Source organism: Setaria italica, chromosome II (assembly GCF_000263155.2).
Source record: "Setaria italica strain Yugu1 chromosome II, Setaria_italica_v2.0, whole genome shotgun sequence".
Taxonomy (NCBI): domain Eukaryota; kingdom Viridiplantae; phylum Streptophyta; class Magnoliopsida; order Poales; family Poaceae; genus Setaria; species Setaria italica.
Window position 1 is genome coordinate 40,145,069 of NC_028451.1, and position 27,654 is coordinate 40,172,722.

Genomic DNA, 27,654 nt, shown 5'->3' on the forward strand with positions numbered 1-27,654 from the left:
TTCACCCTTTCGCAGGCCAGGGGAAGAGGGGAACTCAAATCAAATTTTCAAAAAAAAAACAGTAACAGCAAAAAATAAACAGAAAATCACATTACATTTCTGGGGAAAAAATCACCGTGGTTTTCTCGACACGAGCTTTATATAAGCCGGTGGTGCACGGCGGTGATGAGCCACTTGCTTTTCTCCCCTTCCCTCTCTCGTCGCGTAACAAACCACGTGCCTGCGTGCGCGCGTGCTTGCTCAGGGGCGCTCGTGGGCAGTTGCGGTTGCGGCCATGGCTGGCGGAGGAGGGCGCCGCGGCGGCCGCGGGCGGCGGCGGGGCAAGTCGAACCCGAGCGGCGCGGAGGAGGGGAACTGCAACGGGCACCACCACGACGACCGCGGCGATGCTGGCCTCCCTGGAGAAGGAGGCGGCGGCGGCGACAACGAAGTGTGCCGTAACGGGGTCGGTAACCACCATGATGGCGGCGGAGTCGGCGCGGACTGCTTCGGCGACGACCGCGGGCGCGCCGACCCGAGCAAGCCCGCCGATCTGCGCCAAGCCAAGCCGCCCCTCGCCGCGAGCGACGACGAGCCCGAGGACCCCGCCGCGCTGCTACTGGAGGAGTTCGAGGCGCTCAGCATCCACGTCCGCCGCGCCGAGCCCGTGCTCCCGCCGCGCCCCGGGTACGGCGCCGCGGGGACGCCGTGCGTCGTCAGGGCCAACCGCTTCCTCGCCCGCCTCGTCGACGAGGGCCTGCACCACTACGACGTAAGTGCCCGCCGCGCTCTCTCGTGATCTCGTCCACTCTTCGTTGTTGTTGGTTTGATCTGATCTCGCCGAGCGCCGCTGCCGTGTGTTGCCGTGCTTGCGGTGGTTCGTTTCGTTGCAGGTGACCATCTGGCCGGAGCCGACACCGAAGGGCGGGTACAGGGAGGTCATGTCGAAGCTGGTGTCCGAGAACCAGCGCACCGAGCTCGGCGGCCGCTTCCCCGTGTACGACGGCCGCGACTCGCTCTTCACCGCGGGCGCGCTGCCGTTCGACAGCAAGGAGTTCGAGGTCACCCTCTCTGCTAGCGTCGAGAAAAGGTACGAAAACTCTGCTTCTCTCGTCCCATGTCGGTCGCTGCGGAGATGCGATGCAAATGCTCGACGAATTGTGCAGGCGGACGAGGGGCAGGATGTACAAGGTGGTGATCAAGCATGCCGCAGCGATCAGCCTGGTGCAGCTGAGGATGCTCTTGGCGGGCTACCCCACGGACATCCCCGCGCAGGCACTGCAGGTCCTCGACATCGTGCTGAGCGACGTCGTCTTCAACGAACGCAATGACATGGAGTAATTGACCAAACTTTCACTGTTTCCCGTTATCTCAGCGTGTTCATGATTTGGGAATTGCGATGAATGTTTCTTCGTCTGGAAATGCGCAGATACAGCATGGTTGGCGCACTGGGTGTTGAGGGATGGAAGGGTCTCTATCAGAGCATCAGACCGATGCAGAATAGCTTGTCTGTGCTTGTAGGTCAGATATCACTTCCCTTCTGAATTTAGATTTTCTTTTCAGTTATGTACATTACGGTCAGAAATGCAGATAGAAAGTTTAAATAGCTGAATTTTCCAGTAGGGGAAATGTAGATATTATGCAGTACTTGTGCTATTTGATTACATGTAGTCGGTGGAAATAGAAATATTTTTTTACTTCAAGTCAAGTGGACGTTGTGAGTTCTAGTAACTGTTTGAAAGTAAAACCTGTGATTGCACTCCTATGTGGTTAGTAAAGTTGCAGTTCAGATCTTGTGTCTTTACTGGATGTTTCACATGTTGCGCATTTTTTCATTGCAGACGTGTCCTCATCAGTATTCATTCAACCCCTGCTACTAATTGACTTTGTTGAGAAGAGACTGAAAATAGATGTATCGAATAGGAAATTGACTAAACCTGAGTATGCCAAGGTATGGAGGTTTTCTCCTTCCAGGATACAAAATGGATTGTGCAATGTTGAACTTCACATGCATATTCTTTGCTGTTGTTTTCTGAATTTGCAGCTCTTGAAGGCTGTCAGGAGTGTGAGGATTGAAGTCACACACCGAGGAGATGAACGCCGTAAGCACAGAATTTCTGGCTTGTCAGTGAAACCTACTAAAGAATTGAGGTAGGGTTGCTCTCCTTTGCCTTTCTGTTCAACAAAATATCCTAGCCTCTCTGTTTTAGAGATATGGTGCCATAAATTCTTTCATAAGCACTTTTCCTAACGAAATGTCACTTGGGTACTTAACATATCAGTTTTAAATCACCGACTGGAGCTACAAAGACTGTCATTGGTTACTTCAAAGAAAGATACAATCTGGAACTGAAGTTCAATTATCTCCCATGCCTCAATGTTGGCAGTGAGCAGAAGCCAGTCTATCTTCCTATAGAGGTTGGTAATTATGGCCTTCTCAATTTCAACATGATTTCTTTTGCGTCTATACTCTGCTGCTATTTCCGAATGTCAAATTGAGTTTCAGGTTTGTAAGATAGTTCCCAGACAGCGTTACCAGAAGAAGCTGGATGGCAGTCAGGTTTCTATTCTAAGGGAATCAACCTGTCAGTTCCAGCCAGAACCCAAGAAATCCATTCCTCAGGTTCATGATCTCACTGCACTTTGTGAACTATTATCAAAGATACCTTTAGTTATATGGACCTAACTTCCACTTTTCTTAGGTTGCGGAGCGCAAGCAGTACAACAGCACCAAACGTGCTAATGAATTTGCCATAGCTGTTGATGACAATCTTACTATAGTTAATGCTAGAGTTCTGCTGCCTCCAAATGTACTCCTACTTCCATAAGTTCTGATGTATTATTTTTAGGTATAAAGCAGTTTGTGATTGCCTTATGTGCTCTTGTTTTGTTGGTGTTGTAGCTGAAGTACCATGATTCTGGATCTCAGAAAACATGGTTTCCAACGAATGGGATCTGGAACATGAAAGACAAGGTATGTCATGAGCTGCTAAACCAGTCTTAATGTTAGAGGTTCAATGAAGTTCCACTTTAAGAACCTTTTCCAGTACTGTAGTTTACTTTCTATTATGTTCTTTTAGTGCAGTAATACTAATACATCAAGAAAAGTTTTGCTTTAACTTCCCATGGAATTTTGATTAAACATGTATTTATTCTTAATCTGTAACCGTTGTTTAAATATTTCTTTTTTTCGAAAGACCGTTGTTTAAATATTTCATTTGGTTTGTTTGCAGAAAGTAGTAAATGGTGCCAAGATCAGCAACTGGGCATGTGTAAACTTCTGTGAAGATTTATCCAAGAATGTTGTTGAGCAGTTTTGCTTTAAGCTGGCTGAAATGTCTCGTATTATTGGAGTGGTAATATATTATTTTCGTCATCCCCTTTGACTCTATCTCAGTACAAGCTGTCCAAACAGTATTCCCAGATTACCACGTTCACTTTGATTTCAGGACTTAGCTGATTTGAAGCTCCCAATATTCACTGCGCGTCCAGATCAAGTTGAAGATGATATCCGTACATGCTATCAGAAGGTGCAGAACAAGCTGAGGGATCAGAAGATTGACCTGCTGCTTGCTATACTGCCAGATGAAAATGGCAGCTTATATGGTAATGTTATGATAGGAGACATAATTTCTTCACTTCTGTTACATATATGTCATGCCTGATGTTACTTCTAACCACAGGAAATGTTAAAAGGATCTGTGAGACAGATATTGGTCTCTTGTCACAGTGTTGTCGAAGGTCAAACGTCTTCACGAAAAGTAACCAGATATTGGCAAACATTGCTATTAAGATCAATGCCAAGGTAAACCTCAGCTTCGCTTCTTCATGTATTGTTTCAAAATGCTGTCTGATCAACATGATATGATATGATATGATATGATATGATATGATATGATATGATATGATATGATGCATCCATTGTCTTGACAGGCCGGAGGAAGGAACTCAGTATTCAATGATGCACAGAAGAGTTTGCCAGTTGTTTCAAACAAGCCAACGATTATATTTGGTGCTCATGTTACTCATCCTTCCACTGTAGATGATTCTGCTCCTTCCATTGCTTCTGTAAGATTTTCTTTTGTTTGGAAAACAGATAAATACCTTCTCCAGTTTGATCTCATTAAATTAACAGATACTTCCTGAGGTTCTTTTAGGTCGTTGCGTCCCAAGACTGGCATGAGGTGGCCAAGTATAATGGTGTTGTTCGCTCACAAGGTCGTGAAGATATCATCAGTGGCCTTGAAGACATTGTCAAGTAAGGCCTTCACTCTATGTTGCTATTTGAAACATGCATGCCACCACATAGGGTTGCATTTTAATTTATTAAACTTTTGAAGGGAGCTCCTTCGTGCATTTGGAAAGGAGTCCAACAAGAAGCCCCAGCAGTTGATATTCTACAGGTTCAGATCTTTCAGCTGTTCTGTGATGTGCTCTTTTGACAATCCTCCCATGAAAATTGACAGTTGGTTACTTTTCTCTATGTTTTGTTTTGTATTTGATTGCTAGGGATGGCATATGTGAGAGCCAGTCCAAACAGGTTTTGGAAAAAGAAATCCCAGAGATAGAAAAGGTAGGCATGATTTGAGAGCAGATAATTCTTGCCAATATCATGTTTGATAGAACATTTAGTAACAACCATTGCTTCTTCAGGCTTGGAAAGCGCTGTATGATAATGAGAAGCCACAAGTCACCTTCATTGTAGTGCAGAAGAGGCATAGCCTAAGGCTGTTCCCCAACGACAACAAATATAAGCACCATGTTGCTAAGAAGAAAAGTGTTGAGCCTGGTTAGAACTTAGAACCACGAGCTTATTTGCAGTAGTTACTTTGGTATCCTGTTTCATCAGTCATCTTGATCGCATCTTTCTGAAATAATTTGCAGGTACAGTGGTTGATAGTGAGATCTGTCACCCAGCAGAGTTTGATTTCTTCCTTTGCAGCCATCTTGAGACCAAAGTAAGATGTCTACAACATCACAGTTAACTTGAACTGTCTTCTTGTCGATTTATTCTAAAGTTTTATTGGGTGATTATGGGTGGCAATGCAGGGGCCAAGCCGTCCTGTGCAGTACCTTGTGCTGCGAGATGACAACAACTTCACAGCAGATGAACTGCAGGCTCTGACGAATAACCTGTGCTACACGTAAGCATGCTGTTACTAGCCAGTCTCCATTTTGCGGTTTGCACTGTTTAGGTGAATGACAGTTTGTCCTGTTTTTTTTTTTCTTGTCAGTTATGCAAGCTGCACTCAGTCAGTGTCGATCGGTATGTCATTCTTCTCTGCATTTTCTGATAGTTTGGTTTAAACGAACTTGCCAAATATTTTTCCTGCTTAAGCATGGTATCTAGTGAAGAATAACATTCAGACTCGAGTTGCATAGTTCATAAAACTGGAAAAATTCTGGGTGAATCCATAACGTACATCCATGCATAGATGGAGAAGCACAAGGATATATCTGCATCAGTCAGAAATTTCAATAAAATGTCACTACCACAATTTTGCCCTGTGCATGGAAGGGGATTTTAACGTGATGCTGCACTGATTGTTTGGAATTGCAGCTCCTCCTGCTTACTACGCCCACAAGCTCGCGCAACGCGCCCACTTGTACCTCGCTCAAGGTTCCGGCGCGGCGACGGCGGCGAGCTCCTCCAGTAGCGCAGCTGCTACAGCCGGTGGTCCAAAGCAACTTCCAGAGATAAAAGATGAGCTGAAGAGGTCCATGTTCTACTGCTAGTCCTCCGCCTCCTGAATGGACGACGCTTTGCTGAAAGCACTGAGTGTAGTCCGAGTGAGATCTGGAGACTGACTGACATCTGCAGTAGCTCTGCTCTGTTGCTCTTTTTCAGTAGACTCGAAATGGATGGATGTTTTTGTTTGAGAGTTTATTACGCGAACAGTCTGGTGTTTCCAGTGACCAGGATGTATGTTTGTGGAAGTCTTTTGTTGGATTAGCGTTTCCAGTAAAATTCAGAACGAATGAGGTTTTCATTCATCTGTCGTGGTCTGGTGGGGTGGCAGTTTCTTCTTCCTCTACGGTCGGTCGGTCCGGCCTCTAGTGCTGGTGGGAATGATGCTGCCCCATCAAGTTACCAAATCAGAATTGTTATCGCCACCACAGGGCAAAGCTACCACAGAAGTAGGACTGCTGAAGACATGCAGTGCTGAAACTCTGAAGGCCACAATGAGCAAGAAATGAGTTAGGCGTTGTGTGGGCCGTTGGGCCAGTATGTCGTGGGCTTGCCAGTTTGAGGTGTGAACGGGCCAGTATCGTTTGTTAACTGAATCTCTGAATGAGACGTCATCTTCTTCCCCTGTTCTTCGTCTTCCCCCTACTGCTCTCCGAGACTCCGATCCCTCTGGTTTCGTCCAGTTCTTACCAAAATTTACCGTACCACTGGCGCTGGATCCATTCGGGATCGTAGCACATGTATAGCAATTCTCTTTCTTCTTTTCTTTTTCGGTTTTGCGATCATGGTGAATGCAACTTTGAAATTTTGAATCGATCTAGATCATCTAGGGTTCTTGGATCGCTGTGCCCCTGTCAATTCCGTGTCATCACACAGAGACCAAGCGAGCAGAGACGGCACGCGGTCAACACGGGCCGAGTGTGCAGTGGAGGCCGGTCTTGCTCGCGTTGTCGGTTGCGGAGACAAAAGTGGCTCCATCAACGTCTTTTCCTACATATTTCTTGTTTGTTTGTTTTTCCTTCTTCACAAACAAGCAAGAAAGGGGGGAAAGGAGAGCACGAGACGGCAAAAAACGAGTGTCGTGTTCATCCTTTTTTCATGCTTTGGAGTCAATTATTCTTTCAAGTGCCTCTATCTTCTGCTCTTCTTTTGTCTGATCTCCGATTTGTCCCTGCTTGCTTGAGAAAGGAACGCTAGGGCCTATCTTTGCAAGTTTGTGCTACTGCTCATTTCGGGCTACCAGCAACTTTTGCATTGAATCCCATCTTAAACATTGTCTCAGCTGCATATAGAAATCAAGCAAAAAAAATCTTTGTGTCTGAGCACTAAGGAGGTATGCATGAGACAAAAACCTCAAGTATGTTACATGGTATATATGTTACCTCAAGTATTATGTTTAGATCCATAGTAAAAGATATAAACCTAGAAAAGTCAAAATATCTAATAATTTCGGACGGAAGGGAGTAAACCATAATGAAAATATTTGTACAATACACAGTCAAAATTTGTTACTTGTTAGAGTCATGCATTTGAGTTTAGCAGTTACACATCATATAAACATATCATCTGCAAATGATTGGGGGCATATTTGCTTTGAAGAGCATTGAAAAATGAGGCGGGTCAGTTTGGGGTTTAATTCATTAGTTTTTCCTTTAAAATATTGGATTCGTGCCAGATGAGGTAGGGTAAAGGGTTCTTGCATTGTCAGTGCCAGGTCTTGCTCCTGTGCGATTGGATTTGGAGGGAAAAGCTATGATTCATCCCAAAAAGTATTTAACTACCATAGAAAAAGGTCGCAATTATGACCTAATTGTTTTGAGTCGTTTTGGAGATTAGAAGCTTGCACTAAAGGAAATTTTTCTTTTTGCAATGCCAAAGCATGCTTGTGTGCGCGTCACCTGCACCAGATCAAAGCTTTTTTGTCCATGAATCTTACAAAAAGCATATACTCTTCCTCCATCCAATGGCCCTGAATTTTTTAATCAAGAAAGAAGAACACTTATACATTGTTCCTTAAAATATGTCTTCTTCGTAAAGATGTTCAAAACAAAACGTATGGATGACTCGTATCAATTGGTTGTAGCAAAGATAAAGCTCGCCCTTGTGTAATTCACCAACGACACAAAAGGAACAAAAAAGGAAGAAAAGTTCCTATCTTCATCTCAAAGTTAACAATCTTAACCCTCCTGTTCTTATATGAACATTATATTGCAAGAGTACTAGAACAAAGAGAACCCAAAGTTGTGCTGAAAAAGCTGATGCTCCACTTCTACTTTGAATGAGGAATGAGTAAGTAACTAATAGTATGTTGATATGGAAGACTCGTAGACAGATCTGTAGTGCCACTGGATTTATTTTCTGACAGGTATTATGACCTTGTTGGACCATAATTTTTCTTTTTGTAGTTATGTATGCCCTGGTTATTTTTCATAAAATATCTACCTTTTGGGTGGAACAATGTTAAATAACTTTCATATTTCTTTTAACTTTCACATTTCTTTTTATCTCAATGCAATAGAATATAAAAGTAAAACTAAATATTGATACTGCCATCATTGTATTGCATCGACCATAGCGACCAAAATTAGGCCCCATCAAGAAGTTTTAAGAGAGGTAGCCTCACTCAACAGAGGTGAGGATGATGGGGCCAACGAGTGGTAATACTGGCAAAGATGGCATTTAGTGAGATTGGAGGTTGATATTGCTTCTGCTTGATGAGTGAATACAGTGGCTCTGGAAGGGAGAAGGGGAGGGTACCGAGATCATTTTTTTTCTTTACTTTCTAGTGATTTCCTAGAGTTGGGAAGTCAGGTAGGGTGTATAACACTTTATATACTTCAGAAAAGAATACACTGGTGGAGATTTGAGATGTAGTCCCAGTTGGTAAGGCGCTATATCTCGAATATGCAACCGGGACTAATCATTCGAGACTAAAGGTCCCCTCTTCAGTCCCGGATATTTCACCTGGGACTAAAAAGATTCAAAAAAATATAAAAAAAGTGGGCCGCCCCATCCTGCCTGCTCGAGCCGCCCCTGCAACTCCACCTCAACCACCGTACCACCTCCTTGAGCTCCAACTCCACCACAGAGACAATCAAATTAAGAGAAAGAAACAATTGACGCTTCACAAATTGAAGCAAGAAACATGCTCATCTCACATGAGCGTCATACAAGTAAGAACACACAACCAATCAATTGGCACAAGATCTGATTCACAACACATGAGTTTGATTTGATCACAACACACGGAGGATTCACCAACACAATCACAAATGAATCATTCACAAACAAATCATGCAGTACTGGATCACCCACAAACGAAACATTCACCGGCTTCTCCTATCCACAAGCTCCCCCACTCGCCATCTCGCCCGCACACGCGCTGGCCGGCAAGGGCTCGTGACCCGCGTGGCCGGTGGCCCACGTGCCGGTGGCGGCCAGCGCCCTGTGGCCCGGTCGGGGAGGGCCCGTGCGCTGCAGCCGGTCGGTGGCTAGGGAGGCCCTGCGAGGGCCAGCTGGGGACGCGAGGAGTGGAAGGAGAGAGGAGGAGAGGGAGGAGAGGAAGCGGTGGAGGGAGAGAGGCTGGAGGTGGGTTAGGAAAGGATAAGGTGGGGAGAGAGAGGTCGGTGGGATGGTAAAGATAAGATTGGTGCAAAGAGAGAGGATGTAGTCCTAGTTATTGGTTTCAACCGGGACTAAAAGGGTTCCTTTAGTCCCGGTTGGAGCCACCAATTGGGACTATTTCATTTAGTCACGGCTGGTAGTTCTAACCGGGATTAAAAGCACCACTTTTATCTCGGTTGGAACCACCAACCGGGACTAAAAGGGCTCTGAGAGACTACAAAATTTAGATCTGGGACTAATGCGTCTTTAGTCCCGGATCCAATTTGTTCCGAGATTTTTTTACAAGGATTGAAAGTCGTTTCTCTAGTGATAGGTATATAGGCATTAAACTAAACATGCCAATAAAGAAAAGCATTCTTGTATTTTTCTTTAATTTTCTTTTTCTATGAGGTGATTGATGTGAAAGAATGATTTGTAGGAATTGGAAAATAGAATATAATTCTTCCCAAGAAGTGACTGATGCAATGCATAGCCGAAGTTCCTTTAAGAAAAGAGACACAATTGTAAAGAGAACTGATTCCAATTCCATTGATTGGTCTAATCATATTATACGAGACGATGCATAGCCAACGTACGATTGTCTAGGCAGGCTAACTTCCTAGCACATAAGTGTTTGTGCAAAATCGTAGATACAATTAACTCTCGTGACTCATCTAGTAAAAAAACAAATCTTATGCATATTTTTTGTGAAAAAATTTCTTATGCACAACCTAATTAATAAAGCCACTTGGACACAAATTGTCAGCAATAAATTAAATAATACGCTCTTACTCTCTCTCCGTTCCAAATTATAGGTCGTTTTAGCTTTTTTAAATTCATAGATTTTGTTATGCACTTAGATATACCCTGTGTCTAGATGCATAATAATATCTGTGAATCTAGAAAACCCAAAACGACTTATAATTTGAGACGGGGAGTACTTTTTATCTGATTGAGAGATTAACATGATAAGGCCAACCCCCCTAGTGCTCAAATCCAGCAAACCCTAACTGTTGGCTAGTGCAGACCCTCTGTTCCTTTTAGCCTAACTATACATATGCTTGATATAACAACCCCTCGTTTATTTCTGCCTCAGTTTTATCTGTTTTTCATAGTTTATCAAACAGCTAGGTAGTGCACTCTAACTCATATATGTTTTTAATCTTATCATCACAGAACATATATAATTATTGAACAGACCCAACTAGCTGGATAGAGATAACACTGTATTGCTTAGTGGGGGTTGACTTGGTTAGAAACTTGGGTATCTAACCTGTGCACGATATGCGGATAAACTCGATAATCGTTGACAAAAGTCAACTGCAGCCAGTAGATTGTGCTTATATATGATGGTTTCTACCTGTCGATACCATAGCGTTAGCGAGGCTATTATGTTTGACACATTGAATTCACCCCTCAATTAGTGATAGATGTTTAAAAAAATGGTTGCCTTTAGTCACAATGGCGTGCCGTACATAGTTGGAAATCAGCTAGGAATGTGATGCCATGCACGCTACATTATCGATTAGCGAAAGCGCGCGGCATGCTAATGGAGGGCCTTGTGGTGCCTCGGCACAATATTATACTCATGTTCTTTGTTTCACATGCCACAAAAGTAGGATTGTGTTGGGCGTGGGGGCTTCTTATATAAGGAGGAAATTAAAATGAGGAGTAAAGGATGTGTCATAAAGGGCCTCAACATTTGTTTAACTAAAAGGAAACTGTAGAGTGAGATTGCTCTCCTTCTTACAACTCTCCTTTCGGTTATGGAATGTCTTTCGTATACCTAATTAAAGTTGATTGTACATTAATGTTCTTTGGCAACAGAGTTTTCTAGGTTAATTTCCATTACTAGTGGCAAGGTTAATTAGTTACTGGTTTTTACTTTTAAACAGCATGCCATGTGGAGAAACATATGTATCTCTCTTTCTTTGAGGAAAAAAAAAGGCTAACAGGTGAGCTCATTAAGTTTTATTTACAAACCGTTTCACTCAAAAACTTAGAAATTGAGGAAAAAAATTGGTAATATATACTTATTACAATAGATATGTCGATTGATCCTGTTTTTATTTAAATGATTATCCATCTGTACATAGATACATGCATACATTGCTAGAGTCAGCCCCACTCTAGGTAGCACTCAAGTAAAACTTTAAGACACCTTTCATACGACAAATTAATATTGAAATGTGAGATGAGGAAGCAGAACGAAACATGATCCTAAAAACAGGCATGCATATGTAACAAAGTGCATCCTCATAGCGACAGGTGAGTATTGTTGTGGGTTAGGACTCATAATAATTGAAGGAAAGAATTAATTGCCGTGAGACGGTGGTTAACGATGGGCGGAAAGCAATCAACGTAGAGAGGAGAAGAGAGGAGGGCAGAGGGAAGAAAAATAAAAGGAGAGACTTGCAAAGTGATGAACGCTGAAAAAGCATGCTCAAGTGGGAAGAGATGTCACACGATTGTCTAAGGGGCTAAGGCTCAGGACCAGGGGTGGTGTGTGGGGAGCCACCACTCCCCATCACAACCACCAACCACATCCGGTCTAGCTCAAGCAACACCAAGCTTTTAGCAATGGTGAAGGAGGAAAGCTTTAGAGGTGACAATATAATCCAAAGGGAGAGGGAATGTAGCGACTAGAATAATTCAACTGAACTCATGGAAGTCTATCTTCCAACCCTTTACGAGGAGCAATTCTTATTGAATTCAAGTGTTGACAAAACTGCGATGATTAGTGCTGCCAGATTACTGCTAGTGTTATAATTAAGCTTCGCTATCGCTTTGTTGCAAGCCTAACCGCTATGATTGGAGCAAAAGGAATGTTCTTGGATGTGGGGGGAGGGGAATGAAGAAGGTACAAATTACTAATTGGCGCTATGCGTTGGAGATGGAAACAAAAAAGTCATCTCGTGCATCAATCCCCCAGCATGGTCTATGCGAGTCCAGATCTCACACCGAACTCATGATCACTAAAGGTATAACAGCAGCGACAAAGCATGTTAACTAGTCAACTCACACTCTCGAGTGGATGCGTAGAACGATTTAGTTTGTAGATTCACTAGCTACAGTTAGTAGTAATAAGCTATATATAGCTCAAGCAAGTCCCGTATATCCGTTGCCTTGGTAGGCAAATTAATCTGACATATCTTTGTGTGAGCAGCATGCAAAAATTGATGTGGATAGTTTTGAGCAAAATCTGAAAAGTTTATGGCAAGCTTGCTACTATTTAATTTCTTCTGCAGGTCTTTTTTTTTGGGGGGCACTATTTAATCGAGTTATCTAGCTCAGTTGACAAACACTAGTTGGAAACATGGTACCTACTATAGCTTAAATTTTATTTGCTCCACATGCAGAAAAGAAGTTGAAGTGAAAGGCACTCTATCCCTTTAGAAAGCAGTTTGTCTCGGTGAATCCCTGGTTTAGGGCCTAAACCCGCCTCTTGGCGCATCCGATTTTCGCCCCCCGGAATCCTTTTTCGTTTCTTCGGTCGGGTGCAAAGGAAGGATAAGACAAGGAATGAAGGATGCGATGTCAGTCTAACAACTACTTAACTTAAATTTCTACATGATGCATGCATATTTACGTAACTTTGCTAGGTAAGCAGTTCCGTACTTCAAGCCCATCTGCATATGCTTTGGCTGATTATATTTATTAATTTTCTGCAATAATATACATAATAGAATTAATTAATGTGAACCTGATCATGGAGCGAGATCGACCAGAGCAGTTGGCAGACGACACCCTTTCGTCGTCGTCGTCGCCCGGGCAGCAGGCCGGCCGGTAAAATCGCCGTGAAAGGACGGCGGTGTCGCGCGTGCCCCCGCCACCGGGCAGACAGCATGTCCAGTCGAGCTGTTGGCACGGTCGGCCGCGGCAGCTCTCGCTCTCGCCGGCCTGACGCTTAGAGCTTTCAAACGCCACATGAAACCTTCAATCCTTTTCGCACACATGCATACAGGTAGCTTAGCTTGGAGATCAGAGGTGCTAGCTGCATGCATGCATGTTCTATTCAAAGTGCAATCATCATATACATATGCCAGGCCAAAGCTTCGTCCCCTACAGGGCTACAGCATCCCATTCCGGCCCATAGATCTTTGGATATTGTAGTATTGTGTAAGTGTCTCGATTTAGAGCTTGGGCACTTTAGTTAGTGATTGCTGGTGCTCTTAGTATGATCGGTATCGTCTTAGGGTATGTTTGTTTGCTCTCTAGATTATATAAACTGTTGTGAGCAACAAAGAACTCATCATATTATTGTTCACATTATATAATCTCTACACCTCTAGATTATCGTAATCTCATAAGCTGCCCAAGAGGAGTTTATTTCAGTTTATTCCTACACCAACCATTAACGTTACACCATCAATAATCTAGACAAACAAACAACTCTATAGAGATTGTATAATCTAGAACAATTAATCTAGATTATATAATAAAGTTAATAGGTGTTCAAAGCCAGAAATTTCAGTTCGAACCTTGAAATCCAAAGCAGTAGGTGACCAAATGAAAATGTGTTCAATCTTTTTGGGTCAATATAATGCACCCCGCACCTACCCATCAGTACCCAAAAGAATTATATTTTCAAACCTGAGGGCCGAGGCACCCTTTAGGTTCACATATTTTTTCACGGTTACACATTTTTTTTATACTTGCCGTTCATGGGATGCAAACACTAAATGTTGATAGCACTGAGATATTTTTTTTCATTGACCATTGTTGTCTAAAATTTGGTCAACTATATATTTGGCCATCTAAGTGATTTTTAATCAAAAGAAAAACTGAACTAGAAATTATAGATCTGGTTGAAACCTACCATTTATATATGAAGTTTGTCTCTATCCAAGTCTAAATGAATAAGTTGTGAAATTTCAAAATAAGCTAAAATTAAATTACAAACGTGAGAAACGATATTCGTGTCGAACCTAGGTAAGCACTAGCATGCACGGATAGTGACTATACATGGCGGTGTGTATACCAGCAGTGTCATGGGAGAAACTAAAATTCAAATTACAAACGTGAGAAACTATTCAAATTATTTATGTGTTTTGGTCCTAATAATTTTCATAGCACGGAGTAGTGCATACTAGTGGCCATCAGTAATCCCAGCCACAAACAGAATTTAAACAAAACTTGGAATCCTAGCCTAGCTAAGTAATGGCAGAGCACGTCATCATTGGATATAACCGTCTGTTATAGCTAAAAGATCGAGGTTTTTTATTTACGGTTTCGAATATCTCCTTGGCATTGATGTTTTTTTTTCCTTCAATTCCTCCACGCGTATCCGCGCTCGCCGCCCCTCGACACTCGATAGGGAGGTTGGCAAACCCTAGGTGAGATCCGCCACCAGCCGACCCTCACGTGTGGTCTCAGCGAAGGCTGCTACGCCTTACGCCAACAGCGAGGGACTGTGACAAGATTCCATGCGATTTGCTGCTGCGGTTGGTGATTTTGACACTAGCTGGCTGGCTGGTTGGCTGCTAGGGCAGGAAGGCAGCAGGCCGATGTGTGGGTGCTGTGGTCCTCCGATCCGCTGAATTCCATGGCGCGCGCGCGTGTGGGCGTGTGGCTGATGGCGATGTAATGAGGCACTCCACCACAAGGGAACAAATTTGACAAGCAGAGCACATGCTCATCAGCTGGAGGTGGCACTGGTGACGGCAGGAACACTGCTCTCCGATCAGTACTGGTACGTGGTGCGAGTGCAGAGTTTAGTGGGGGCCCAAATGCATGTTGGCGTTAGGGTTTCAGCAAGAATGCATGTAGTGCGGCTTCTCATCACAAATACGTACCTGTTTCGAAAGATAATAAGATGTAATTTTATCTGTGTTGCTCTGGGTTTAAATATACAAGTAAGTAGCTACTAGTACTTAAGTAGAAACAATATATGATATGACCCTAATAATGTTAAGATTGTATTTGTTGAGATATTTATGGCACAGTATACTATTGTGAAATAAAGTCAAACTAAATTAGTGGGTATCTGAATGTGTGCTTTTTTAACAGGTGAATTTGTGCACTGATATGCAAAAAAGAGGTGATGCCTAATCAGCTGGTTCTTGCATTGCTTTCTAAGATTCTCTTTTAGCACCAATAAAGGTGGTTTGTTGTCGATTTACAGTACGGTAATGCTGTCAAACAATGAGTGATTGATACACCACTCATTAGTCCATCAACCCATGCTTCTGCGTGGCTCACGATCCAATAAATATTTTTCTTTCACTTTGTTTACCTCTCTCTCTCTCACACACGCTTATTAAATATTCTAACATAATACTTAAATAGATACGCACATATTTTTATCCGGTTGTAAAAAATTTAGTTAGCAATTACTCTATGGAACTTTTTTCATCCATATTCATAGTTTCTTTCACTTTTGCATCACATCTCCATATGTTGTTGACATGCTTTTAATAATTCAACCCTTAGTTTGATTTATATGTTTAGCAAGGAAATTGTTATCCTCATCTCCGTGCATGTAAGGGGTGATCTCTCATAGTTCCTAAAGGGTGGAGAGACTAAAGGGTGGAGAGAATAGGGTCGGTCCATAGTCTACAAGGTGACACATATCATGCATATAAACCTAAAGTTAATATCTTTTGTATTAAAAATGGTAGCAATAGTAAATTTAGAATCATGTATGACGTATTTTGTGATATTTTTTATAATTGTATATGTGGGTAATCCAAACACAGATTTAGGGATTACTTTAGATTATTTTTAATAACAGCATATGTGGGTAATTTATATAAATATTTAGGGGATTTCTTTATAATGGCATAGGTGGGTTATAAGATAAATATGAGGGGTTACTTTATATTATTTTCCATAATAGTAGAGGTGAGTAATTTAGATATAGGTTTAAGGGATTACTTTAGACTATTTTCATAATGGTATAAGTGTGTAATTTTTTTTAGAAAACATAATAGATCCAATGACTATGATGGTTAGAATCTACCCGATTGATGGTTAGATGTTTCTGATTTTTGTGAGAATTTTTAGAATTTATCCTTTTTTCTAGCACGTTTTGTAAGGATTAATATAGAGGATCCAAAAGGAACCTCCAATTAGTAGTAAGATGGTAATAACATATACTTTGAGCTCCATAACAGTGATATAACAAAATATTTACTTGGTGACACCAATGCTAAGGCAAAATCGTACAAAAAAAGTTAGTTGATTTACGCTAGGAACCACTAAATGGGAAAATTAGCATGGCATAAAAAAATTGACCAACATTGGGGAATTGTGCGACATTGTGAATAAGAAGGAACATGCACCCAAGACGTACACTAGAGTTCACAAGAACTCGAACCTAGGTACTGGGTGTGTGCATCCAAACACCTCCCACAAATTGGCTAGCCAGCTCCTAATAACATTTACATGACAAATAAAGACTGTTTTGGTACTAAATTTCTAGATAGTAATTTGAACACCTATTAAATTGATAGAACACAATTAATAGTAACTTGGTGCCCGGATGACACCACGGGAAAAGTTTGGGCCCCTAGTATATAACTCATTTGTTGTTATTTTAAATTATAAGAAATTGTTGTTGTTGACTAATTATTTTTCAAAGAAAATCTCAAAATTCAAGTTGACTTTGAGAAGTAAACCTCTTATACAGTCAAACTTTTTTGACATGCTCTGTATTGGATATTTTGGGTGCCTCTCATGCTGTTGGTGTTGGCATCATGCAGAGTGCGATCGACTTGAGTGTGCGTAAAGACTAATCTTGGATGGTAGTAGTGAATAAGGTCACATCTAAAGTATTTCTCCCTTGCCGCAGAATTCAAGCCCACACACTGACTGACTGCAGCAGCAGCTGTGGTCGCTTTCAGAGCACATTGTTTGCCCCTTTGACATTCTTCTGTGGTCTTGCATGCGCATCCCCTTCAATTCAGTCCAAATCACATCCATATCAACCCAGACTTTTATGCTGCCAAGATACACCAACACCATATCTTGCACACACATATGTGCCATTTCATCCCATCATTGAATATATCTAGACACATTGTGTACGATATTTTTGGAATGATTGGTCAAAACTTGATAATAAGTCAACCACCAACTTAGTGCAAACATGCAAACCGCACCAGGTTGACTATTGAATCTACATGAAAGAAATAGGACTAGTAGTCATATAAATTAATTATCAAAGTATATAATCAAGAAATTATTTCTAGCTAGGATTCATTACATGGAAAGGAAACACGCCACTTTTTTTAAATGATATAGCCATGATAATTCCATAAAAGGAAATGGCATAAATTATGTTCTTTTCTAAAAACAAAAGGGGAGTGAGCTTACTATATACTACATGTCATTTGCTTACTTGTCAGGTAGCAATAATATCAGGTGCTTTGTGTTTTCCTCACCAAAAAAATACCTTTACTTACGAAAAAATTAATTATGTTATAATATAACATTTGACAACCATGTATCTGAGTTGACACTTGATGCAGATATTAGCGGGCGACACAAAACAATGGGAGAGCGAAGGAGGAAGGCGGCTTTACAAGACTTACTCGAAAACGCGTCTGAAATTATTGGGGAACATGATGGCAATAGATGTCAAGGTTGAAAACCCTTGTTAAGGTTGAAGTCTCCACTTGAGCCACCACCACCACAAGCACGCTTCAACTCGCTTGCCTTTCTTTTTCCCACTGTACCTTTCAGGCTCCACTAAGAGTTGAGCCTCATAGGTGGAGGTCAAAATTTAGGTAAAGATTCAAATTTTGAATAATAACTGGGTTTTCCGTAACCCGAATAAATCCAAACGCGAATGACTATCATGCCTGGTGATGCGGACCACCACCGATTGTTTTGACAAGGTAAAGGGAAACTAAAAAGATAGATATGCTGACTAGCTGCTGAAGGAGATGTAACTCGCACAGGCGGCCATGATTGGATTCAGGAACAACTTGTGCACTCTACTCCTCTAGTGTACACAGTTATGGAGGACTTTGTATTTTTGCCTAAAACACAGCATGACTCCAAACTTGGCATGTAGTGTAACATTACTGTTTGTGTTCTCCGTTATTGTAGTGGTAGTCCCTTTTGTTGTGAAATCCAGGTGCATGCATGAAGCATAATATTGGCATGGTTGGTTAAAAAGATTGTCTTAGGTTGGCAGGCATGGCTTCCTGCAATAGTAATGTGGGAATGATGATGAGAAAGAATGTGCAACAGCCAACAGCTAGCACAGCACCAGAAAGGGCAGAATCAGCAGTGATTTCTGTGCGAGATAGGGTAAACTAGCTAACCCACTACTCTTTCTCTCTGTCTCCCTCTTTCTACATGAGCATCACTTTCAGGGTAGAAAAGCTTGGTATACGAGAGCTTTTTGTTGGTACCCACCAATTATTATAGACCATGCATGGATCTTAGTTATTTTTTTTATCCAACCGATCGATAAACTTGTTAGTTACAAATTAGTTGTCGGGTCCTAGTCTCTTAGTGGTAAATATCGATTCTAAGCAAAACAAAATGCATGTATGTTTTTTTGGGGCATGTTGACTATCATACTCGAAACACTAGTCCATTTTGGCGTAGTAATTATTAGATAATGTCAATGTAATTAAAGGTTTGATTCCAACTTAGAGTCGGTGTAATATAATTTGGATGGTGATTGGTGAAATAATAAATTAGGACGAAGAACTGTGACAAACAGAAAAAAAATAAGTACAGAGAAGAAATGGCTATTGCTGGGAAAGTGCCTTCAGTACTAGGTCCAAACCCCCCTTTAATACTGGTTGTGCAACCGGTATTGCTAAGTCGGTACTAAAGGGGGTCCTTTAGTACCGGTTCAAATAACCGGTACTAAAGGGGTCCTTTAGTACGGGTTGGGGAGACCAACGGTAATAAATTCATTTTTCTTTTCTGTTTCTTATCTCATTTTCTTTTCTATTTCTTTATTCTATATTAGTATTTCGTATTTGTTTCCTTTACGTATACTAGTTCTAATACGCAATATATATAAAGTTGTATTTGATCTATAATATTACATTTGAGATAATATTATACATAGACATATTATGCATACACATATATGAATAATATTACATTGCATCAACTCTCCAAGTTCAACATTTTGGATCAACCCGAGTCCTAACGGTGATGCAGATTTGATCCATCATTATGGAACTCTCCCGCTGGATTTACTACCTCGTCCAGAAGAAATCCACTGAGTTGTTCTTGAATTGCCCTTATTTTTTCCGTCTCGAGGAGTTCTTCCTTTATGTGCATAATCTATGTCATTAGCAAAGGTTATTATATTAGATCAATGGATCTGCACAATTAGAACTAATTTATTGTTAAGAAATTTATATACGTACTCTGAATTCGTGGTCAGTTATACGCTTGGGACGTACAAAGTTATGGATGAACTCACATACGTAGTATCTGTATAAATTATTCCTCGGATTCTATCTCAAACACTATATATACGGCAAAAGAATTTATGAAATATTTGTTGTGTTCAAGGAGGTGACACGAGATGTGCAAATTCAATACATACCGGGAATTTAGAGTGGATATGAAGTTGCTCCTTAAATTCACTTGAGTGATGTTGATGGAAGAGAGCCCATGCTCTGTTAAGGATGTCTATGAGGTCGGTGTATTGATTTCTTGGTCTCCTCAGAGAGTCCATGATATAGACCATGCTTCGAGCAACCACGATAACAAGGAGTATCCAGTGGAAGTTGTACATATATGCATAGTGAAAAGCTATTTAGTCTTATTTTTAACTGCTAGTTCGAAAAATAAAAGAGATGGGAAATACGCTCACTTGAAGTTGTATGGTAGAAGTATGTACTTCTTCTAATGTTGCTTGTCCAAGAAATTATATATATTCTTTAAGGTCCGATTTAGTTTATCTCTTACATTTGCCTCGTTTATAACATCCGGGTCCATGAAGCCGACATCATACAATCCTATCCTCCATCAAGCTTGAATCTCCATCCTACATGATACAAAATAGAATAGGAGATAAGACATTGCACAATGACTAGAGTGGGGATTTTGAAGTTAGAACAAATTAAACACTTATAGAACCCAGGATCCCAGGATCTGATGAGTGATTTGTTAAGTGCGTCTTGATTGTAAAGGAAATAAAGTTCCTTGAGCAGTACATTTATAATGGCATCACCATGGAAATAATATTGATCTCCAATCCGAACTTCTAGCATGAGTAAACCGATGGCTGAAGCCTCCATGTACCATTGGTGCAATTTGTACATCTTCATTGGAAGAAGGTGCACCAACTGCAGCCACACAAGCTCTTTCCCTAACTCAAATTTCCATTTACTAGCCCAAGGGTGCTTTGGGATGTGATTCTCCCCTTGAAATTGAGCTGCGGTGAGATTTGTATCTTCGGAGAATAGAAGTAAGTTCTTATCAAACTCCGAAAGCACCTGGAGCAGGGAAATCGATTGGTTGGATTGGGTTCCGAGCTGTGGAATACTTGACCCACTTTTCTTCTTCTTCTTAAAAGCCTTTGTTACTGTGCGGTCGTAGTTAGATAGCGGTGGTTTCTCTGGCTTTTTCTTTTTCTCCAACTCCATGCCTTTAATGAAAGCCCAAAATTTAACCTTATGAAGTGGTGGATCTTTCTTCACAGGAGGCTTTGGTGCGAAGTGAGCTTTAACCTGAGCATCCACTACTGCGTCGAGTTCTGCATTAGTCATATCATAAGGTTTCTTGGGCTCTGGTTGCTTCTCCTTCAATTTCTTCTGCTTCTTCCTTGTAGGCACAGTAGGTGGAACTAAAGGCGTCTTTCGCCGTGTAGCCTTGCTCATAATAGGAGGAGGTGGACTCATTCTAGGATCCCTGTCAGCTAGTGGAGAGCGTGGACTCATGCTAGGATCCTTGTCAACTAGTGGAGAGGGTGCCCAGGCAGATGGCGTAGGTGATCTTGCCCTTGAGCCTTGAGGAGATGATCCCAAGGTTGGGGGATTCGGTTGCCGAATATTTATGTAGTGCTTGGGCCATAGAATTCAACCGTGGATGGCTTCTCCTAGATTCCTCCAGGTACCTTCAGTTCGAGGTCATCCTAACCGTCGACCACTCGGTCCACCCCAAATTTGGCGTAACCATGAGCTGGAATCTCCACACCATAAATTGTTTGGCCTTGTGTCTGTTGTTCAGCCACACCATAAGCCACTATGATGAGCTTGTTTTTCACGGGAGTAACAAGCTCACAAGAGGCCCTCCCAGTGATGTCGTCCATAGGGTGGCGTTGGTTATCCTCAACCATGTCAGAAGATCCTCCAGTTGGGGCTTTCGTGGAAATGATGCTGCTTTGACACTGAGAAGGGGTTACGTCAACATTAGCCCTTGATGATGCAGCTGCTTGTTCACTGGCTTGTTTGCTAAGAGCTAGAGCCACATGCCGGTCGATTGCTTCCTCCATTATTGCCTCTATCAAAGCTACGTGTTCTTGCAACTCTCGCAGCTGTCATGCATGTTCGACCTTACTTCTTTGCCGACTTCTGTAGGAATCAATGTGCTCACGAAAGGCAAACTTCCATGGAATTACTCCTTTGCCTCGGCAACGTCCAGGGTGTTCTGGATTACCTAGTGCCATAGTCAACTCGTTCTTCTCTCGTTCAGGCATGAAAGATCCTTCGGCCATAGCCTTTATTAACTCAACAAGCCTCATAGTCGCTTCTCTTAATTCTTGGTCGAACACAAATGATCCATCTTCGGGATTGAGTGTGCTACCATGAGCATAATACCAATGCTTTGCTCGCTCTGACCATTCGAGAGTCACCGGTACTATTCCCTTAGCAATTATGTCATCTTCCATCCTCTGCCATTTGATGATCGCTTTCTTGTAACCTCCTGATCCAAGACGATGAAAGTATTTCTTCTGACGAGCATTGTCAGTGTTGGTTTTAGTTGCCTTATCGCTCTTTTGCGACTACTTGAACTGCACAAATGAATCCGGTGATCTCTTAACTTCGGGTGCTTCATGAAATCTGGTGTAAGGCCCTTCTTTATGTAGTCTTTTTTTAGATTCTTCATGTACGTCTGAAAAGCAATTGCACCCTTCCAAAAGCTCCAATCTTTCATTTTTTTCATCATCTACACCTTCGAACATGAAGTTTTCTTTTATCTGCTCCCATATCATTTCCTTCTCTCGCTCGGGGACCGTGCTTATGGGGATTGTGCTTGTGGGGACCATGCTCTCATCAATTTCAGGACTTTTCCAATTATGAAAGCTTATTGGGATGTTATCCCTAACAAGAAACCCAATTTGATTCACCAATTGGGTCTTATCATTGTCTGAAGCAGTTGGTTCACCCTCTTCATTAAGTTCCATGATGATGATACGGCCCTCTAACTTCTTCTTCGAGCCTCATTTTCGTTTAGGCCTGCTCGATCCAGATGGCTGAATAACGAAAGAACTATTAATTCCCAATAATCTTGATAAGTAGAGAATTCAAATTATGTTTATGTATAATAATTGCTATACCTTGCCTTGTTGCCCATCATTGCCTCCCTCGGCAATTGGTTGCTCCTCATTGCCATCACCAGACATATTGAAGTAGATATCAGTCTGGCTATGATCGACCTCTTCGTTTGGCGGATCGTTCGTCCGACCTTGAGCAATCAAGTCCATTAGGTATTCCCCGTCCAATTGGGCATGCTCGTCCTCTGATCATGCCATTGTAACTAAAATAATATAAAAAGAATTATTCTAAGAATTACTATAACTTATACAAATTTTCAAACAATAAATGACTAAAAAAATAATGAAATACTTGTGCAATTTGTTACAATAAATGACTACAACAATATTTACTACGAATTGCTAGTAAATGATAAAAAAAAGAATTAAACACTTAAATAATTTGTTTCAATAAATGACTACAACAATATTTACTATGAATTGCTAGTAAATGACAACAAAAAAGTAATTAAACACTTACACAATTTGTTATAATAAATGACCACAACAACGAATTGCTAGTAAATGACAACAAGAAAAGTGTTAAACACTTACAAAATTTGTTACAATAAATGACTACAACAATTATTGTTTACTGTGAATGGCTAGTAAATGACAAAAACTGAGTGACTAAATAAAACTTATACATTTTGTAATAATAATTGACTACGGAATAAATGACTAATATTTATACATTTTGTAACAATAATTGACTAAAAAATTAACACAATTTCTAAAATAATTTTGTAATTTCTAAAAGTATCAAAGTAATTTTCTAGTACTTCTAGACATTTATAACAATTAACACGATTTTCTAACATGGCATGTATAATTTACAATTAATAGGATTTCTAGCTAGTTCAAAAAAAATTCAATATTTTGTAGCTAATTCAACTTTTTTTCTACATTTTCTAGCTAATTCAACATTTCTAGAAATAAAAAATAAAAAATAAAAAAAATGACATCAGACGGTCGCAGGCTTACGTCAGCGGAGAAGACGAAGCCCGCAGCCGGCCGGGTGCGCTTCGTGGAGGACGGGTCCGGGACGGCACCGGTGTCGGGTTGGAGGCATGCGGCGGTAGAGTGGAAGCGGCGCCGGTACAGTGGAGGAGGCTGGGGCCGCGGTGGTGGAGAAGGGGCGGCACCGGCGTGGAGGATGGACGATGGAGGCGCACATGCGACGGTAGGCGATAGAGGCGCGCACGCGACGGGGGGCGCGCGGCGTCGGAGAAGGCACCGGGGGCGTGACACAATGGTGGCGGAGGAGGATCCAGTGAGGAAAGGGACGACGATCGCAGCTAAGTGTTAGGAAGAAAGGGGATGTGGTTTTTATCCCCCCCCCCCCTCTTAGTATCGGGCCTCACCCCCACCCGGTACTAATGCCCTTTACCACCGGTACTAAAGGTTGTAGCTACCACCCGGTACTAAAGGGGTTGCGTCACGAAATGAAACGAAATGAAAACGCACCCAGCCCCTTTAGTACCGGGTGTAGCTACCATGCGGCACTAAAGGGGTTGCGGCCCACTGTTTCAGTTCCCGCCAAGACAAATTTATTATTTCCTTTCTTTTAAAATTACTATTATATTTATTTATTGCGTAGTAAATAAAATAGCGTTCATAAAATTGCAAAACGAAGTTTGCTACCTTGATGTTGATTATATCTACACAATAAAAATATTAGATGCATTTAAATATCAAACATAGTAAAATTAGTAATATTAAGTTAGTAATAGGTTATAAAGTGTCATAATACTTATATTAACTTAAAAATTAGAAAAAAAATAAATATTTTGACCATGCAAAAATCAAGAAAAATAGTGCTTGTAGTGCTATTAACATGTTTACCATGACTTAGTCATGTACTTGCTTAATTGTATCTAAATTTATTATTTAATATTTAATGGTGCTAAAAAATCAAAATAATTAATATTTTAACCATGTAAAAATTAGTTCTTGTTTAATAACTCCATAGAACATTATTACATTACTTTGTCACTTGACCACAAAATTTTGTCACTTGACCACAATACATTACATATCATTACAATACGTTATTACATTAATTTGTCACTTGACCACAAAACACAGCATGATGGTTCTAATACATTGCACATCATCATCTAATGGAACGTTGATAACCTTCCTCTTCATGAACATCCCTTGGTTGTGATCGTAGCGTAAGTATGGAGCGTCGTCTTTGGCTAACAGGATGTTTGGGTCAACCTCGACTGAAAATGGAGGAAGATCATCGAGTTGATCATAATCTTCTGAAATGTCAGTTTTGTCCTCAACTCCAACGATTTTTCTTTTCCCTGGAAGAATTATGTGGCACTTTGGCTGGTCATCTGACTTATTAGCACCCTTCTATTTTGGTTTGCTTGATATGTCCTTCACATAGAAAACTTGAGTCACATCATTGGCTAGGACGAATGGTTCATCTTTGTATCCAATGTTGTTGAGGTCCACTATTGTCATCCCATAGTTGTCTGTCATTACGTCTCCTCCAGTAAGTTTCACCCATTGGCACCGAGACAGAGGGATTTTTAAAGGTCCATAGTTGAGTTCCCATATCTTCTCAATGACACCATAGTATCTATCTTTTTTTCATTGTTGTCTATTGCATCTATACGGATACCACTATTTTGGTTTGTACTCTTTTGGTCTTGGGCTGTCGTGTAAAATGTGTACCCATTTATCTCATATCCTTGGAATGTCAATACTGAGATAGATGGACCCCTAACCAACCATGCTAGTTGCTCTTCAATGGTGTCATCACCCATCAGTCGTCGCTGCAACCAAGAGGCGAAAGTGTCAATGTGATGACGCGTAATCCAGGCCTCAGTCTTCCCCTGGTTTGAGGACCGTACAATGGTCTTGTACTCCTCCAAGTATGGAGCCACCAGGAATGATTGTTGCAAGACCGTGAAGTGTGTTTTACGAAATGTACTCTCATCGATGTCCATCCGAGCTTTCCTCCCTAGTGTGCCCTTTCGCTTGAGTTTCCCCTCATAGCGTGATACAGAGAGTCCAATCGAACTCAAGTCGTCAATAAAGTCAACACAAAACTCAATGACCTCCTCTGTTCCATATCCCTTAGCGATGTTTCCTTCTGGATGGGCACAATTACGAACATCCTTCTTCAAGACTGTCATAAACCTCTCGAAAGGGAACATATTGTGTAGAAATATAGAAACAAGAACAAAAACCTCTTCAACAAGGTGGACTAGAAGGTGGTTCATGATATTAAAGAATGAAGGTGGAAAGACCATCTCAAAGCTAACAAGGTATTGCACCACGTCATTCTGTAACTTTAGTAGATTGTTTGGATGGATTGCCTTCTGAGAAATCATGTTGAGGAATGCATATAGCTTCACGATTTTCATTCTCACATTCTCTGGTAGAATACCCCTTAGTGCAACAGGCAGCAATTATGTCATCAGAACATGGCAGTCATGGGCCTTTAGATTTATGAATTTCTTCTCTTTAATATCTATTATTTCCTGTATATTCGAGGACTAGCCCGATAAGACCTTGTACTATTCAAGCACTCAAACATGCTTTCCTTCTCTTCCTTGCTGAGAGTGTAACTAGCAGGATGCAAGTAATGTCCATCATCTCTCTTTTTCGGATGTAGACTATCTCATTGTTTCATACGTTTCAGGTCCCGACGTACTTCAATTGTATCCTTTGCCTTTCCATATGTACCCAGGAAGCCAAGCACGTTCACGCGAAGATTTTTCGTCAGATGCAGCACATCGATTGCATTACGGACCTCAAGGACTTCCCAATAAGGTAGCTCCAAAAATAAAGAGTTCTTCTACCATATGGGTGCATGTCCGCCTTATCATTTGGAATAGGTTGGCTACCAGAGCCCTTGCCAAAGACTACCCTCGTATTCTTTATCGTAGAAAATACACGTTTACCATTACGGTGAATGGACTTAGGACGTTTTTCTTCCTCCCCTTCAGAATGCTTCCCTTTCTTTCTTAACGGGCGCTTAGCAGGAAGAAATCAACGATGGCCCGTATACACGACCTTCCTACAGTATTTCAAATACATGCTGCAAGTATCATCTAAACAGTGCGCGCAGGCTCAATATCTCTTGTTTGTCTATCCAGACAGATTACCAAGCGCTGGCCAATCATTCATAGTTACGAACAACAATGCTCGTAGATTAAAAGTCCCCTTTTTATCCTCATCCTACACATGTACATCTTCTTCCTTCCATAACAGTAAAAGTTCATCAACCAACGGTCTTAGGTAAACATCAATATCGTTGCCAGGTTGTTTTGGACCTTGGATAATTACCGGCATCATAATGAACTTCCACTTCATGCACATTTAGGGTGGAAGGTTGAACATACATAAGGTCATAGGCCAAGTGCTATGACCACTATTGAACTCACCGAATGGATTGAATCCATCTGCATTTAAACCAAACCGTATATTCTTTGCATCCTTTTCAAACTCAGGAAATTCTCTATCAACTATTCTCCACTGGGACCCATCAGTGGGGTGTCTGATCATTTCATCTTATTTACGTTCTTTTTTGTGCCAACGCATCAACTTTGCATGTACCTTGTTTTTGAACAAACGCTTCAAGCATGGTACTACAGGGAAATACCACATTACCTTCGCAGGAACTTTCTTCTTGCTAGCCTGCCCCTCAACATCAACAGGATCATCTCGCCTGATCTTATAATGTAGAGACAAGCCTCCAATTTCTCGTATTCCTTACCGCGATAGATGATACATTCATTAGAACATGCATGTATCTTTTGTACCTCCAAACTCAGAGGGCAAACAACCTTTTTTGCTTCGTACGTTGAGGACGACAATTCGTTTCCCTCAGGAAGCATGTTCTTTATGATTTTCGTTAACTCATCGAAATCCTTGTTAGTCGATTGCAGCATTTCCAGTGTGG

At 41.4% G+C, this 27,654-nt stretch overlaps 1 protein-coding gene across 1 annotated transcript; it reads left to right on the top strand.

Moving 5' to 3' along the window:
- The first annotated feature begins 215 nt into the window (after nucleotides 1–215).
- Nucleotides 216–5,936, top strand: LOC101784256 (protein argonaute 18). Its single transcript, XM_022824131.1, has 22 exons — nucleotides 216–751; nucleotides 873–1,069; nucleotides 1,146–1,316; nucleotides 1,409–1,500; nucleotides 1,821–1,930; nucleotides 2,024–2,130; nucleotides 2,262–2,397; nucleotides 2,486–2,602; nucleotides 2,682–2,789; nucleotides 2,882–2,953; nucleotides 3,213–3,335; nucleotides 3,429–3,585; nucleotides 3,663–3,784; nucleotides 3,913–4,047; nucleotides 4,137–4,237; nucleotides 4,320–4,382; nucleotides 4,489–4,552; nucleotides 4,633–4,768; nucleotides 4,864–4,937; nucleotides 5,029–5,123; nucleotides 5,214–5,245; nucleotides 5,540–5,936. The coding sequence occupies exons 1-22, from the start codon at nucleotides 275–277 to the stop codon at nucleotides 5,713–5,715; spliced, it is 2,865 nt and encodes a 954-aa protein (XP_022679866.1). The 5' UTR covers nucleotides 216–274; the 3' UTR covers nucleotides 5,716–5,936.
- Nucleotides 5,937–27,654: the final 21,718 nt, after the last annotated feature.